At 38.7% G+C, this 18,486-nt stretch overlaps 1 protein-coding gene across 6 annotated transcripts in view; it reads left to right on the plus strand.

Annotated features, from left to right (window-relative positions):
• The window catches only part of ADAMTSL3 (ADAMTS like 3), a 172,573-nt gene that overhangs the window by 81,652 nt on the left and 72,435 nt on the right, over window positions 1-18,486 (plus strand). For all 6 annotated transcript variants that reach the window (XM_039722889.1, XM_039722891.1, XM_039722893.1 and 3 more), the window contains exons 6-7: window positions 4,852-5,088; window positions 18,312-18,438. In XM_039722889.1, the coding sequence (XP_039578823.1) occupies window positions 4,852-5,088; window positions 18,312-18,438 (364 nt within the window). The remainder of the gene's footprint in view (window positions 1-4,851; window positions 5,089-18,311; window positions 18,439-18,486) is intronic.

An 18,486-nucleotide genomic window follows, 5' to 3' on the forward strand; every position in this document is an offset into this window, starting at 1 on the left:
GCTTTTGGGGCATGTCTGAAAGGGATCAGGTTCTCATTTCAGTTCAGATACAGTCAGAATTTCTCAGGAATGGTTTTTCCTAGATTATGGGTTAGATAATGAAGAACTCCTGAGGAAAATATATTTAATGAGATTTCCACTGTTAATACAGTTGATCTCTGAAATTGGCATCCCTGAATTCAAACCCCATGTTAGATCTGAGTTAACCTTGAAACAGGACCTTACACCTAATGTAAACCTGAGACTACTAGGCCAGTTTAGTTTCAAATGATATAATTTTCCCAAAAGCATTATTTCTAATCAAGGCTTCTCACTTTAGGAGTGAAAGTGTAGTTTGAAAATTAAGAGTTTATACTAGCTTCTTTCCATATTAATAGGTATTACTGGTAACCACATGAGACATTCGGTATAAATACACAGTGTAAAGCTGTCTGCAAATGTAATTTTGCTACATGATACATTACACCACTAACATCTATATTGGGGAGTACAAATGAAGCACAACTTAATATGTGTGTCATTCTAATGAAAAGAACAAGAATCATTTTACCAGAAAATTGGTTTCATGTGGATTTGTAATGGAATAGTAGTAAGTTCACTGAACTCAAGCATAGTTCCAGAATAATATTAGTGATATTTCAATCAAAAAAATAATTCAAGGTCTTAACAACAAAATAATTGCTAACATTAAGGTGTATGTATAGCCTGCTTATCTTTCTATCATAACTGAGATGCCAGGTGCATGATTTCCTAAAACTACATGTGTGCTTTCAGCCTTCCATACAGAGATTTTAGAGAAATAAACTATCCATTGTATGTTGTTCAATGAGATTTTCAGTCTTTTTTGCACCCCTTTTAAAAATTTCGTTTTTTGTATATAGTGTTACATTCTCATGCTATGATGTGCACTATGTGGAAGTGTTTAAGTTAATCCTTTAGGGTCCTATTCACAGAACAAGCTATTTGGGCCATTTCCCCATAAATTTCACATTCTTGTGTGCCAAAAAGTCGCTTATATTTTTGCCAGAGTGATTCTTCTACCATCAGAAAAAAACCACTATTTTGTACAAGATAGCTCAATTTTTAATTCCACTGTAAACTTTTATTAAATCAATAATGCTCACACTTGTTCAACACATTTATCTATAACTGTCCCAGCATCCACTTAACCAGCTAATTTATCCCAATCAGAAAGTCTTGGCTGTACTGTGTCTACTTTAGACTATAACATTTCATGTTGAGTTACATAGTTTCTCTCGAATCTGTTCATTTATTTAGTTTATATTTACAATGCTGATGCACCGGAAGGCTCCCTTGGCTGGGGTGGTTTCCAGCTCAGGTATCTTGATTCTGCTTAGAAGTGGCCTGAAAATTGTGTAGGAAAAACATGGAACCTGAAGCTAGTTTCAAAAAGAAAACAAAACAATGACTTCATCAGTTTTGGCTGGGTGTCAACAAAATGAGATTCAAAGAATAAAACGAGACAAAGGGCTAGACTTTCTTTGGTGTCATCATTTTTACTGGGAATTTTCTTGCCTTCTCTTTTGTGCTTTTTTCAGTAGAGTAATTGTTGGCAAGAGTCACAGGGTCTGATGCAACCTTCATATTTTGTACATGAACATTGCCTATGAAGATACAGATTTCCCAGGTCAGCTTTGTTTTCAAAGGCTGAGGGTGCTTATTGCCAGAGCTCAAAGATATATTTCAGAAGGAGCCAGCATTTGAATGCAGTAGTTTTTAATCGTGTCACCAAGAAAAAAAATTGAATCTATCTCTACATATATATGTGTGTGTGTGTTTTTAATCTTCATAGTAGTCATGTCTAAAGCATCTTTTTCAGATCTGTCTAATATGTTCATAAGTCATGTCATAAATACATTTCATTCCACTGCAAGGTCTGGGTGTGATTGTTTTTGCCAACATTTTCATGTATTAAGTCTCATAGCTATGTCTTCAGCTCCTTATGTAGTGTATGAACCTACAAATGGCCTGGCCATGGTTCAGTAGATTGAGTGAAATAGCTGAATAGGTTCAGCTATTGCTGAAATTAAGAAATTGGAGAAATCCTGAAATTAGTAGCAAAAAAAAAATTTAACAAGTTAGAAAAAATGTGAAATATTGAGAGGGAAGAGAGCATGGTGGAATGAAGTGATGTCTGAAAGAGATTAAAACCAGAGACACACAAACAGGATGAGGGCTGGGTCCCCCATATCATTGTCTGATATTATGACCCTGCCTACTTCCTGAACATGGTTCACCCTTGCCTACCATTCACATCTTTGCCCTGCTTTTTCCTTTCTGTTTTTTAAACCACTTTTCCAAACCACTCTAATGGAATTAAACTGATGTTTACAAGTCCTCTTGTTGTCTTGATTGCATTCATTCTGGGCTTAGTTGTGTTTTTCTTTAAACTCCTTTCTTTACACAAATATTTATTGTTCCCTGGAACACCGGGATTTGGGCTTGGTTGCCATCCAAACTCTGATATAATGCAAATGATAATAATTTCAGCTCTTTGATACCCCTCTGTGATGCTCCTTTTATGCTCCTGCTTTTGCACAGAGCTCAAACATAAAGCAGGTGGAGCTGGCATGTGAATCGAGCTGCCAGAATCACTTTGGGTTCTTTCAAGATGCCAAAAGAGAACGGGGAGATGAGGATTCACTTGCTCTGAAGCAGCCAGGAGGCGAGTGGAAGGAAGGAGCTGCATTGTGTTGAGTCAATGAGAAACATACAGTAACCATGGGCTTGACATCCTGGCGTGGTGGTGTTTGTGTCTTGGCACCGCATCAACGCCCAGTGATAATGGACTGTAACAGCAGCCTGTCAGGGCTCAGCTGAAGGCCAGCACTCTGCCTGCTTTACAGATTACTCTTGAATTCTTTGTGATGAAAATGTAGCTGTGCATGGCTGAGCGACACTGCTCCCAAATACTGCTTCTAACTTTACCCGAATCTAACGTCCACTTTTTATTTTTCTATCCTTAGTTGCTCCTCTGTTTGCATTGGTGGGAGGGAAACATGTGGGATCCATATGAATTCTGAAGTCCTCTCTGCTTTTTAGACTTGCTATTGTGGAAAATGAGAGGTGACAGATAAGTCAGAGCCAAAATTCTGCTCTCATTTACACCAGTGCAAACTGGGTGAATTTCTGGGGAGTGACACTGCAGTAAATATGTGTGGCTTCTCACAGTATTTACTCAATGTTCCTAGAAGCTCTCACTGGAGGGATTTTGTAGAGGTAAAATACTCCCTTTGTCTTATTCCATCATTGTAGAGTTTCAAAAAATATGGCTTAAACTAGCATTATCCCAGATTAAAAATAATACAAAATGGTTAGTATCATTCTAAATTATTGTCACTGTAAGGTGTAGCAATAGACAGAGCTGAAAAGTTTTGCTGGGAAAGTTCAGTAACTTGCTCAGTGCTCAGCTGCAAAAACTCTGTATATTGGTCAGTATATAGAATACTGATTTTTAGGAGGTATTTTATGTAGATTACAACCAATTCAGAGACAGTTTTAGGCTACTGTTTGCCACAGTGAAAAAAACCCCAGACTGAGTGCAATATTGCTGGGGGCATTGGACTGAAATTCAAAACTTTCTCCTGTATATTTTACTCTCCAGTCCTGTATCATGCACTTGCTATTTTGTCAGCTTTATTCAGGGAAGGTTCAGCTCACTGATAAGGTTTGAAGCCGTGCTTGGGATCAGTATTGTTAACTAATACTTACTAATAAGTTCCATGAGTTTGCCTGACACATCACAATCTTTCAGTCTTCCATCCAATGAAAACAAAACTTTACTAAAATCAGCCTCACATCTGGCTTATATGTGCAGTTGGAATTCTTGGAAGAATATCCTTTCAGTCTGGCATATGGAGTCTTTGACACTGGACATAGTTTCAAATGAAGTCTGCAGTGAGGAATTGTTTGACACAGTAACTCCTTTGCCAGTACTTTACCAAAGTTATTTTCAAATCAATCAGTATTCATCTCCATTCCTGTCACTTTAGGTTAATACTAACATCATTGTTTGGGTGCAATGCTTTATGTAGAAAAAATATTTTAGAATGTTTTATTTCCAGCAGTTCTCATATTTGGTCTTTCTGCTGTGTATGCTGAGGCACTGTGTGGGAGAAGGTAGGGAACTGTCTCATTAGAACTGGATATACAGGATGAATTGTTACCACTTTGAAGTTTATTTTATTCCAACAAAATAAGCTTTACTGCTTTCATGAGATGAATGTGCTTTGTAATTAGAGTAAAGGACTAAGCACTGAAAGTTCTGGTGTTTCCTCCTAAACCTTGTGCTGTTTTTCAAGCAGTACCAAACAATTAATTAGACAAATTTTATTTTTTTATTTATATGTAGCCATAATACCTTTTTCATTACTCTCACATATGTATTGATGAATGAGCATAGAGGCCTCAGAAATCCTTTAGTGGGAAAAGCTACTGAAAAGAGAAATACCAAATATCAGACATCACCTTGTAGTAACTTGAAATATATAGATTCCTTTAGAAATTAATTCTTACTGCAGAACCAGACTTCAACTGTACTACTTGGTGTTGTAAAAATTAGCATTTTTAATTATCCTCTCATATCAATTATGTTGTTATTGCTGGAATATGCATGATATTCTGTACTTGTACTCCAAGCAATGGATTAAGCAACATAAATTCTTTTAATACACACAGTAAAATTTTTTAGTGTGGCGTATTTGTCAAAGAAGATCAGTTCTTGAATCAAACCTGCCTGAAGAGCTTCTGTGTTATTCATCAGATAACTTTACTGCAAATGCAAAGTATTCCCTAGTTTAAAAAAAATAATTTCTTTGGGTTTGTTTTCAGGACTGCCCTTCAGATGTTGGTGACTTTAGAGCACAGCAGTGTTCTGCCTACAATGATGTCAAGTACCAGGGGCACTTTTACGAGTGGATCCCTGTGTACAATGATCCTACTGCACCTTGTGCCCTGAAATGTCAAGCCCTGGGGAAGAACCTGGTTGTGGAGCTTGCCCCAAAAGTGCTAGATGGTACTCGTTGCAACACTGAATCCTTGGATATGTGCATCAGTGGGATTTGCCAGGTAAGTTCATGGTGTGAATCTAAATGGGGGCTTTGTTGAGAGGCACTTTGCCCTTCAGTTGGTGCTTTGGGATTGTTTTTCACTCTGTTCATCAGTTTAGATGTATCTAAATTGCTGTCAAATGGATTGTAGATAAATTACCTTTTCAGGAAGACACAGAACATCCTGACTGCCTTTGCCATGGATATTTATCTATATAGATAAAAGGTCAATAAAATTCATTCACACTTCTATTTATGCATGTAAAAATTAATGAACCTAGTTATTGTAGCTTTGCAAAATTTAGTATATCTGTGAGGATGTGATGAAATTGCAGAGCCTTCCATTTCATTTTGTTCATTTTCTGTCTCATAAAATCTCTGTTAAGGAGAAAATGGGACATTTTATGGGATCCAGCCCATAATGGCAGGTGTGGGTATGTAGGTCTGTCTTGTTGTATGGATGAGTGACTGTATGTTGTGGCTGGATGAACTGATTGTTTGAGTCTTTAAATGGCAATATAAATTCCTAGATATATTTATTATTTATTAGTTATGCTATGGACTTTATACAGTTAGTGTAAAAGTAGAGAGTTACAATATTTGAGGCTTGCTAGCCTTGCCCATGTCTCATTTACAAAACAATATTGCAAACTTGTTTTATGAACAGAGCAGTTTATAGAGAATGGACATGTTATTGCAATTAGTTTTCGTTCTCTGCAAGTGGTTGTTGCTCTGTTAAATGTCTAAAATGTGTGTGACTCAAAAATGCAGGATGTGGCCCAGTGAGAAAAATAGCTCTATTATAGAGGAAAATTTGACACATTTGGCAGAAGACTGGTGCATGGATTATAGCAGCACTAATATATGATCTGGACCTTGCTGTGGGTTTTATGTGACTTCTGTGCATGCTGCAGTTCCAATGCCAGTCGTGTCAACACACAGTGCATCTGCAGCTCTGGGACAGAAGAATTCCTCACTGAGAGACTTCATTTGTCAATGGTGCTTCACTGTGGGATCCAGCAGTGTTTGTTACCCTTTACTGGGAATAGGATATACCTCCAGAAACTCTGGGAGCACTTGCCAAATAACGTATTTCTTGTGCCATGCTCTTAGTGATGCTTCCTATCCCAATAAAAAGGCTTTTACCCAGGAGGGTTGCCCAGCATTTTATAGATGGTGCCTTTGCTCTCTGTGCCCACTGCAGCCTGAGTGTCAGGCTGGATCTAAGGCAGCTTTGGCTCTTCAAGGGTCTGTGCTCAGGGTGCTCTGGGGGTGACAGTGTCTCCCACAGCGACTTCAAACAACCTCCTTCCATCCCTCATACATGGCATAAAATTCTCTTTGCCCAGAGTGGATCCAATTTTGCGAAGAACAGTTGGGAGGTACATTTAAAAGGGCTGCTTTCAATGTTCCTTCTTAGCATTTTGTAGTATTTGTGTGTATATATGATACAAAATGCTTGGAAATATAAATAATCAATTTTTGGAATAAATGAAGTGGTGGAGGAGAAATTAATCATTCCAGAAGCAGGAATTGGAACTCTTATGCTGTTGATGATAATCAATTTCTTTTCTCCATCTCCCATTTTTATTTTTTTAATTATTTCTTCCAATTTCACAAAAATATTTCTCAGTGTAAGGTAACATCTTCAGGAAAAAAGCCTGGAACAAATATGTTTAGAATATGTCCTGTGCTTTAACTTACTCAGTTTTTAAAATTTATTGCTGATACTCATAAACAAGTAACTGTTTTAACTTTACTTTCTTGAAGTCGCTGACTATTCCTGAGGTATTTTTGCACAAATTGAAAATTTTTGCTTTTTAAAGTATATATTTGATAATTTAGTGTTGGATAATTTTATTGAGATAAAAAAACTGAAGTAGGATGCAATTAAATTAAATGAAGGTTCATTTAAATAACCTTTTCCTATTTTGAGGGAAGAGTGAAAGGTTTGCTTCTTGTGAAAGAGGCTGTGGGAGGTGGAGTCTTCCTCAGAAACCAACACAGAGCTTTGTGCTACTCCTGTTTGAGCAGGAAAAGAAAACTAATTGATGCCTAATCTTTCCCAGAAAAACATGGTTATTTAGTTAACTGCTCTTAAGAGAGACAGCACAGTCGTGATTCTCCTCAGTTGTTGCTGTAAGATCTGTCTGGTGGGCTCTGACATGTAATTGGCACAACCAGCAAATTGCTTGGCAAGTGTTTTTACAGCTAACCCATCTAAATGAGCACATCACACTGCTGATGTGGGGATCTTCACTTCTATGCCTGGGAACACCAAAGACTGTAAAGGAGACTGGTGCTGGTTTTGCTCATTTATTGTCTCAAAGTTGGCTCAACTTCCCCTCCTTCCCAATGTGATTTCACTTTTGTCTGTGTTCTGGATCCTGCTAAGCTGGGCTGCTTCACTAATTCTGCCTCTTGTTCAAGCTCTCACCTTGGCAGCACATGAATTTACAAAGATGGTGAATTCTTGTTGTCCAGTTCCAGTTCTGATCCTTTGCACTTCCCTTATCAAGCAAATCAAAGAAAATTGTGAGATGACAAAGCTGCACTCTGAATAGGAGGTGTGAGACTTCACAGGAGGTGAAATCTAGAGATGGTGGAGCAGGAAAGGTTTATTGGGAAAATTAGTAAGATATTTTGGGGCTGTTTGAGGCTTAACTCAGTGGAACCATTTGATCATGGTTTCGTTTGCTACTGCTTCTGTTATCAACCCAAATATCTGGGGCTGTTGTGTTAAATGGGGACAGGTCAAAACTTCACTGCCAGGATTTTCACACTTCTGATATTTTTTCTAGTCTCTGCATAACTCCCCAAACATTTTTTCATGTAATATGTTCCTGCTGTGCCCATCTGGCTGTGGGTGGAGACATTTAAAAACATCTGCATGTCAGACACATATGTGGGCAACATTTACCCAGTTAGTCTGCCTGCTTTGGGGCCCTGCCTCTTCTTGGGTTTTGTTTTTAATTTGTGCAGACCTGCTTTTTTATCTACCAGAATGCAGAATGGGGTGTTACTTGTGCCAGCACCTGAAATGGTTACAGTGATAATTTTCCTAATATGGAGTAATATGTTTGGACAACAAATGCACGCATCACCCAAAAAATCTGGAGTCCTGAGGAGCAGCCCGAGTAGTTCTGTCCTAGGCTGTCACAATTAGGTCAAGGATGATGTAAATCCTGCAGTGAACTTTCCATTTAGTGTCAGCAAGTTGTTTGTGTTCCAAAAAAGGCAGACACTACAGTGTGCCTTGTAGCATATGGCATAAATTTAGCTGACATCAGAACACATCCCACATGTCAAGGGGAGAGCCATCCACTTCTGCCATGCTAGCTCTCTTCTGTCACATGTCATCATATGGAGAGTAGGTATCACTCACCACCAAAGCACTTCTATGCTGGATGTAAATATCTGTCAGAGTTTTCATTGAAAACAGTTTCTGTAAGCTCTTGGAAGGCTCATGCACTTCTTTTTTTTTATAAGCTTTGTTTGTGTTTTAAACTTAAAATTATAGCAGGTTATTAATTTCTTTGAATCTTGACTCCTTTTATCCTGAGAGTTGCTTTCTCAAACTGTTTGTTTTGTGTACTTTCCCTTTTGGTTCCTGCAGATCCATTTTTTTGTCTGTAAATATGCTTAAGGACTGACCAACATGCACAGGAGGTTTGGTGTGCAGAGACTTAGAAAGGAAGGTTTCCTTTCCATCCTGTGTTACTGCAGACATCTTTCTAACACATGTTAGTCTGAGTAGTTAATTCCTGAATAGCTGTTATAAAGCACCTTTTTTCCCCCCGAAAATTAATACTTACTCTTGATCTCTTTTTAATATTTGAAATTAGAAAAAAAAAAGTCAGCATTGCATTTTTCTTCTTTTTAGCCTTTGAGTGATTCCTAGGAAGAACTGGTTTTGAGGTAGCTCTGTGTCAAGCCAGCTGTTATACTAAACCTGGCATTCTCTCCTGGGTACCACTAATTAGCAAATGCACAGAGTAAAGTGCATTTTGGAGCATGAAGGAACCCCTCTGTAGAAGCCTGTGCTCTGTGTATGTGTTACTGCACCAGAGCTGGCAGGCTGGACCCTGCCCAGAAAGACTGGCAGTTACCCAGAGAGATCCAACAAAACTTTCTGGCTCTCAGAGCTACACAAGAAAAACTTCATGTGACTGTACACGTGTGACAGGGGTGATAAAACTGGGAGTGGGGAGCTCCAGCTGCAGCTCAGCTGGGAGATGTTGGTGGCTCTCCAGAAGTCCCACAGGAGGATGGGGCTGAGCTAAGCAGGGGCTGCCACATCCTGGTGACCTGTCAGTGTCACCCTCCCTAGCCTCAGGGGGTTGGTTTCTCATCTGTGGAAGCTCTTGGCACTGCCCAGGCCAGCAGATCATGGAGCCACCCTTCAAGGGCTGCACTTGCCCCCTTTGAATGTCACTGCCCACCTTGGTGTAATGGTTCCCCTGTGATGACATTGTTGGCAACTCAGTGGTGGGCTTTCATAAATAAATAATAATAACAGGATGATCTCTGTCACTGCAGGTAATAATGGGATACTCTCAGACAGTAAAAAGGTCTTTTGGGATCACTTGTTTTTATTTTGCAGTTCCCCACTTCTCCTAGAAGTTTCTTTTCAGGTCTTATCTTATTCTCTCTCCTATTGGTAATGGGATACTGTCAGAAAGGTCTTTTGGGATTGCTTGTTTTTATTTTGCAGTTTCCCACTTCTGCTAGAAACTGGTCTTTCTTTTCAGGTCTTATCTTATTCTCTCTCCTATTGTTTCTTATGGAGAATGCTCTCCATAGAGATTTCTTACTGTGGAAGTTTATCCTTTCTTGTCAGATGAGTACTGAGTTTTTTCTGATCTCCAGTGTCTTATCTATACCTCTTTGGTCATAAGTGATTCACTGCCAAGTTTTGTTTTGTTTTAGTGACCTGAGTGCAAATGTGACTTTACTTCCCAGCCTAGCAAAGACCTAAATCATTTGAGCAGTGATAGCAGAAAAACTCATGATTTGGGTGTCATCGTGAAGTAGAGCCTTAGTAACCTTCAAATCCCCCAGAGCTAACTTCACCAAGCAAGGCAAATTTGGCTGAACCCAGCCAGAAAAGGAGCAAAGTAATTTGATTTCATATACTGATTTCTTTCTTGAAAGTGTTCTCACAAACAAGAAGCTCACTGGGAGTTTGTGTCCTATCCTCTGGCTGTGTGTATGTGTGTTTTTTCAAATGGAGACCATGTGGGAAAGGGTACTTGCTCCTGCTGGGTGGTCCTATAATCTCTCAGCTCCTCTAGCATGTGACAGATCCTGTAGTAAGAGTTAAAGGTTTTGGAAGCACTTTGTTTTATTTGATGGAAGTGGATTTACAGAGTTGTGGAACACTCTTTAGCCTCTTGCCTTCAGATATAAAATGTCAGCAGAAATATGTGGAAAGTCTTTTTAGGAGCCCTTTAGTATGCAGTGAATTTTATGCACTGTATTTTTTTATTTTCTGGGGGTTTTTTTATTGCTTTACATTCTTTTCCTCTGTATGGATGGCTCAGGAGTTTGAGCATCATGGAGCGTCTCCTTGTGCCCATCATTCTGACTTATTTTGCACCTCCGTTCTGAGGTTTGCATTTTGACACACTTTGCTGCCTGATTTCTTACCTGTGAAGAACTGAAAATCCTCAAACAGAGGAAGTTTTTCTCCTCCCAGCAAGGCTGCTGCCCATTCACCTTGGCAGCTGGGACTGCAGCTTCGTGGGCTGGGAGGAGATGGGCTGGGGAGTTCACTGTGGTCCTGGACCTGGAGGGGCTTTATTCTGTTAATGAGCACATGCTGAAGCCTGTGTCAGCTTGTCTGGGCTGCTGCTGTCCTGGGCTGGTTTGATTCCAGAGATGTGAGAACTCGTGCCACAATCAGGCCTTTGTTAGCTCAGACAGAACTGAAGAGTTGTGAGACAGGACCATGTGAGAAGAAAATCATGACTCAGATAAAGCCATCAGACTTTAGAGCAAGATAAATCCTCCGTGAGGATAAACTAGGGTTTGAAAGCACTGCTTGAAAGCTAAGATTCCACACTACTTTTAAAGTAAATTAAAAGAAAAAAAAAAAAAAAGTAAGTTGCTTAATTGGAGGGATGTTCTGGTATCGCTCCCTCTGCTTGTCAGAATCAATTACTTGTGGATGATGAGCATGGGAAAGAGACAGTGGAAGCTTTTTTCTTTATGTTGTCTCCAGGGACATATTTTATCTGTGTAGGAATAAAGTGCAAGCTGAAGCTAGCATGAAGGATGTGAGCAGAGATTGCAAAGTCCTGAATAGATGGGCTTTGAATGACAGCAAGGTTTTACAGCAGGGCAAAGAGACATGGAAAATATTGACCAAGGGAGAGCAGGATTTTCACATGACAGTTTTTTCATTCATTTTTATTACTATGAATTCCCATAGCCATATTTAAAATTAGGTATTTGTTGTGTGGATACAGTCAGTCCTGACATCTGCCTGTGCTGGATTCTGTGCTCAGACAAGTAGAGCAGGGGAAAATGCAGCAAATAGCTGACATTGATGCAATGAGATCTCTGTACTGTCACAGCACATGCAACTGTGCCATGAAACACAACCTTAATTTCTCCGAGTTGTGGATTTTGTGAGTGTCTGTGTTTTTGGAAATAAAAATCCCTTTGCTCTGAGCAAGACCCAAAGGACTTTAATTTTTCCTAATGAGTATTTCTAATAAACTGCAGTAGAGATTTGTCTTTTTGAGCATGTAGGGGTTTTTCACTGTTTTCCTTTACCAGTAAGTGCTGAAATAAAACATGTCCTTTCTTAGTCAAGTCAAAAACTTGGAAAAGGCATTTTTGTCAGAAATAATTTGGAGGTTATCTTGTATTTTGGGCAATGCTGACAACCTTTAGAAGTATGTAGATGTTCTGATTCCATTTTATCTTAGCTCTCATCTCTTGTAAGCCTCAAATAAATAATTTGGTTTATAGAAGTCCAAATACTGCTATCCTGGTGGCTGGGCAGTCAGATCACTAAGTTGGGTATGCTTGGTGTAATATTTTATTTTCACACTATATTCTGCAAATCTTGACAATTTTAAAGGCAGAGGAAGGCACTTGCACCTGGGACACAAAGCCTTTGCCACCCTTCAGATCTGCTGCTGGCCAGATTTAAAATGAAAACCACTGGTCAACATGTACTGAGATAATTACAGACTGCTCAGCCCTTGAGGGGAAGGATCTCCTGTGCAGTAACTCTATCACATCCTTATGAGAAGTACAATTTTCATCTCCAGTTGTGCATTCTGCAGTGCAGTTCCTTGCTCAGCAGGAATACTGCACCTCTTTGGCATTTTAAGCACATTGGGCACTTCCCCATAAATGATTTGCTGGGTTTTCTGCTTCAGCTGAATTTCAGTAAATGCCATCTGTATGTTTGAGTTGAAATTCCACTTGCAGGTTGTTCCTGGAATACACATGCTGTGCATCCTTTGAAACAGCCACTGGAAGCACATGAACAGAAATGTACCCAGAGTAGCCTTCAGCTGGGTTTTCCTGACACCTGGGGGGTTTGCTCAGCTGCTGTAGAGGGATGGTAATTATGGCATATTGATATACAATTGAATTAATTTTCTGTTTTCATTTTGTTAAACCAAATCACATTAATAAAGGGCATTACTCCCTGACACTGAGCTGCCAGTCCCTCAAGCAAACATAGAACACTGCAAAACAGAAGCTTACCTGATAATTTCAGTGGATCACTGATAAATGAGTGTCTGTATTGATAATAAATTTCTTAGTCAGAGTAGGAAATTATTTAGTATTTAACAAATGCATTGCTGAATATTTAAATGGTGTGTCTGCTAAAGAGCTTAGTCTAAGACATGGTAGATAGAAAAATAATGGCAGCTTCATTTTTAATGTTTCATAGAATTTATGTATGTCACAAATAAAAATTGCAGTGATTTATTCTTTTGTGGCTGCTTCTATTAGGAGAACTCAGAATATTTGTTTTTTCTGGCTATACCTGGATCTTTGGCTCCAGAGGACCCTAGAAGGGGGAAAGCTCACTTTGAAAGAGAAATATTATTTATAATTATCTACATTTCTGGATATGATTTCATGCTTTCGATAATGACACTTAACACTTACATGATGCTTGTTATGCAGAGATGTCTGGTTTTACTCATCTCTGAAATAAATATTTTATTTTATAAAGTGTAGGTTTATCTTCAGCTTATTTATTTGAAGTATATAATCTTGAGTCATTGGCATTCCAGCAACCCTTTTGAATAATTGCAGTGTAATATTTTTACAACTGACAAATCACTGCTGTAGAATGAGTTCTACAAAAAAGTGGTGCTGTGTCTGTTTTGGGAGTGCCTGCAGCTGGAGGTGAGTCCAACTGAGGTAATGCCACATTTCAGGGGAGCTAAAGCAATGGTCTCACAAGCAGATGTTGAAATTTTAAAACCTGATTCTGTATTGGACTCTGCACTGGCAATTCTAGTCCATGTTTGTATTTATACTTATGAAGGAAAGTCACTGAAAGGACGGAGGGAGGGTATGGGTGGAGTTTGCCTTGTTTTTCACTACGATGCTTTTTTACCATATTGAAATTTCAGTTGAAATTCCATCACCTTGCAGTCCTGTCAATTTTCTTATCATACTTAATTTTAAACATCTTAACAAAGGGAGCCTTTTGAATTTAACAGATTATTCTTGGACCTTCACAAATCAAAATTAACATGCTACATTAATTTCTTTGTTTGAGTCCAATTCCTCAGCTGAAACACTACTAATTGAATATGACCTAAAGAAACAGCTTTACTTGGGCTTCTGAGTGATTTTTGGATTCATATTTGCAAAAATATTTGTAATGTTCCATAGTCACGTTTAACATATCAGCAGTGATTTTATTCTTCTCTTTCATCTATATTACTGTATTTTATACTCTGACCTTTTGCTCTTCCTTTGCCTTTCTGAACCTACATGAACTATTCTAAGCATGCTCCAAAGTATTTCACACCCTTCAGGATTGTCTTTCACAACAGCACTGCCATGCTAAGGTTTGTTGAAGCAGATGAGTGCTTTTGTTCACTGCTTAACCAGATGCTTTCTATCTGAGCTGCTTGTGAGAAAAGTATATGTAATTCTGTAAACTATATAATTCTTTTTCATATTTCCTTTTCCTTTTGTAAGAACAGACAAGTAACATATTCAGGTTCTGCCCAAAATTAGTGATGGATTGGAGACCTGTTTCTGAAAATAATCCTGCCATATCCCAATTCATTGATACCCCATCATGGACAATTTTATAAATTCATATACTGCTCATTTCCTTAATATGCTTCTTATATTAAATTTCTATTTGCTGTTTGTTTTGTTACATACTGCTGAATATTCTGCCTGCTGTCTGAGGAGCTCAATTACAACCTGGTCATTACAGTACCTGTATAATTTTTTGGGATGATGATATTTATGATTACAAATTTCTTAAAGTCACTGGGTCCCAACCCTTCCATTACACAGTTTGTGTTATCACTTGTTTCATTTATTCAGCCTATGTTAAAATCACCTAATATTATTTCTGACTATGCCCTAAAAGCCTGCAGATGTTTTCCCAGTCTGCCTGTAATATTTTCAGCTGATCCCTTTGCTCTGTAAACAGCAAGCAATGTGGGGTAAATTAATCCCACAAAATGCCTTAATTGTGAAAATCATCAGCCTCTTTGGCTGGCTGAGGTGGAGGAAAGCTGCTGCCATTTATCATTTTCTTTTCTTGTTGCAGCTTGATTTGAAAATAAAATTTACTGTCTTCAAAATGTTTCCTCAAAAACTTTTTTTTCTCTCCAGTAGTTATTGGCTAAAATATGACTAGCTTAAAATCATAATATTTTGTGTCAATGCCATATGTTTTTGAGACTCTGTTTCCAATGCTGTACCTTACATCTTCCTCTTCTGGGGAGATCTGTGGCTGTTCAGCTCACCTGACACATACCTGATCAAGGGCTTGCAAAGAGGTAAAGAAGGCTGGCTCTAGACTCTGAGGTTGGAAATATGTCCCATCCCAGTGTTCACTCATTAAGATTCCTTCTTGAATTAGCTCTAAATTTGTGGCTTGTCTCTTAAAAGCCTGTGAAATTTTTTTATCCTTCGTGTTAATAAAATCTGGGATTCTATGCTCATTTCAAGTCAAAATTGTGATTATAATTTGTTGTTTTCTAAATTCTGTTCCCAGATATCATTGCTTGATATTCATATTTGTAACAGCTGATGTAAACATAATCTGGGAAGGAAATCTGCAGAGGGTGAATGCATCTAGCTGAACACACCACCTTTGCTGTCAGGGGAGCTGTAAACCTTTTCCCACATCCAAGTCCCTTGCAGCTAGCACTCCTGTTTTATTTCTGTGGCATTTGTGTGTTATTAAAAAATAAGCAATAATACTATATGAAACAGCCCTCTGAAGCATGCTGCTGTGCTGATTATCTTTTTGTACATTCTGTGTAGGACACAACAATGCCTTGTGTTTGCACAGTTGTGTAATTTTTGTTACACCCAGTGGGAGCTTGTTTTCAGAGGGGCTGTGTGGATGAGCCCAGTCTGGATGTTTGTTATTGTCCTGTTTTGTCCTAATGGGCTGGTCCTGCCCTGCTTGCTCAGTGCCCTCCTCCCACTAAAGACCTGCAGCATCTGTAGACTGTAAATATGCAAGAGTTTAAACTGAGGAAAACAGCACTTTTCCACACAGGGTATCACAATTTGCACCTTATTTTCCCCTTTGAAATTAATTGATGAGTGAATAAACAGGTTTGTTTTTTTTTAATATTTAGAAAAGGAGATTGCAGTATGAAATGGAGATGTGTTTGAGGCATCTGTGGAGAGATTACACTTGCAGTGATACAATTTACCTCCATGTTCTAGTAGTATCTTTATGTGAATAAGGGCAGGAGAATCAGGGGAGAGCAGTAACCACTTTAAAAGTCTTCCAAAGAGAAATATAGACTCTCTCAACCACTGGTATGGTCTCCATCACTGCACCATCTGCATACTTCACAAACTTTAGGAAATTAATTCATGCAACATCTCTGTCACCTGGATATCTGCAGTTATATCTCTCCCATGGATTGGAATGGAAAAGCACAGGAGTTTTCAAAGGTCAGAAAAGAAAGTCTGTTGTGGAGCTGGGAACTGAAAGAGTTGTAAATGCTGAGGCAAATGTGTCTGTCAAGCACATTATTATTATTATGTCCCATGAAATTTTGTCTGCTTTCTGATTCACAGAGTGGCCCAGTCAGTTTCTGTTTCTTAAATGATGTTTTCATTAATTCCTCAATGTTAATTGTTTATAAAGTGTGAAGATAGACTTGTTTATAATCATTTGTTTGCAACCTTTTTATGTTTTTCTGTGTGTCAGTAATGAGCCCAGAGCTAATGCTAAAGAAAATTTCAAGTGCAAATACTTTAATCTGTAATCCATACTTAAATTACAGTACAGTGTTCCCACATGCCTTCTGTGTGGTAAATAAGCACCTGATGGTCTGAGTTCACACATGTGTACATTTGCTTTATTTTTACAACTAAGATTTTGTTAAAACAGAAATTATTTACTGTTAGTGTTAAGTGGCTTATTTATTTTTAACATTAATTCCTTGCTGGGCTAGAATTAAGGTCCCCTTCAATTGCAGGAATAAAATAATTTCCTGCTGCTGAGGTAGGTTTCTCTTGTGAATCTGAAGCCCTTAGGGAGGAGATGCCTTCCCTGCAGGTCCCTCAAGTGAAGGATTGTGAACTGTCCCCATTAATGTCCTCCTCTAAAGGGAATTCAGGCTGTAGGGAATTGGGAAAATAAGGGAAAGGGGATGAAGGGAGAGGTGGGGCTGCTTTGTTTTCTTTTCCACAGCCATGTGAAACTTTGAGATTGCATTTCTCCGTGTTTGGCAGTGGATGTGTGTGATTTGTGTGTCTGTGTGTGTGTGTTGACTCAGACTGGAAGACCCAGCCCTGCCTCTTACGTGTGGACTGGATCCTCACCTCTCCAAGGGGATCGTGTGTCAGCTCTGGCACAGCACAGACGCAGGATCTTGGCAGCTGAGCCTGCCCCTTCCAGGCATTTTTATATAGGAAGAGGCGTGTGCTGGCCAGTTTCAGAATTCTAGCACTGCTTTTAACTCTGAGTTTCCAGAGGGTTTTCTACCCATTTGTCAGTTTGGATCTTTCTTAAATATGTACACCCATGACAAATTAGCTGCCCTTCTCAGGGATATGTGAATGTAAGAGGCAGGTAGGCTGACTTGAGAAAACTTGAGGCTGGAGATCAGCTTTTTACCACATTGTTGAGTACTTGGTACTCCTTGAAAAACTCTTCTATGAAATGTTGAAGAGTAAGATAGGTGAGGCCAAATATTTATCTTCCATTCATCAGGAAGCTGCTTTTAGTCAATTTTTGTCTATTCTTTGTCTTTCCATTCTCATTCCCATCTTTCTTGCGGAGATGACTGATATGCAGAAAAAGAAAAACCTGGAAAAATGTTTTCATTATGATTTGGAGGGTTTTCAGTTGACAGGATTTTTTTTTTAATTGCTTTTTGAATTTTTGGCAGTGTTTAAGTTTGGGTGTTTTTATAATAATCTTTGGAAATTTTTATAGAATGGGTCTTGTATTCATAAACCAGAAGAAATCCAAAGGTGAGAAATGAATCGTCCAAGTTTTTTAAAATCTGGTTAGCAAATGTGTATGTAATTGACACTGATGTTAATGGCAAATAGATCTACACAAGTGCCAGCTAAATTCTGAATGGCCAAGACACTAGAATGTTAGCACTGCCCTCAACTCTGGGTCTGTGAAGCTGAGGGATGAGTGCCCTTTAAATTTTTAACTTGAGTTATTTAATTGCATTTATCCTTTCTCAGACATAATTGAACAGGTGATGAAAACCAAATTGTAAATAACATAGTTATGCCTTGTGTTGGAAAGAATAATGCTCAATGGTATTCATTCACATAAGTAGTGGGAAATGGATTCATGTATTTCCTATGCTTGAATAGCTTCATATATCAGTTGTTGTGGTTCATCATTAAAATCATGGAAATGACAGCATGCTTTTAAAATCCTAAATGGCAAGATATGCTTTGATAGAATGAGGCCAACTCATAAAATCAAAAGGATAACATAATAAATAAAATTCCAGAAACCTGAGCATGTCTACTACAGCTTTGCCCTCCTTCTGACTGTGGTGTTGATGTTGGCAGGCAGTGGGCTGTGATCGACAACTTGGGAGCAATGCCAAGGAAGACAACTGTGGAATCTGTGCAGGAGATGGCTCAACATGCAGGCTTGTGAGGGGACAAGCTAAGGCACATGTCTCACCAGAAAAAAGTAGGTTGCAAATTGATCCTATGGTCATTTATCCTCCACTGTGTTTTC

This window comes from Passer montanus, unplaced genomic scaffold, assembly GCF_014805655.1.
Source record: "Passer montanus isolate IOZ18808 unplaced genomic scaffold, ASM1480565v1 scaffold5, whole genome shotgun sequence".
Lineage (NCBI taxonomy): Eukaryota > Metazoa > Chordata > Aves > Passeriformes > Passeridae > Passer > Passer montanus.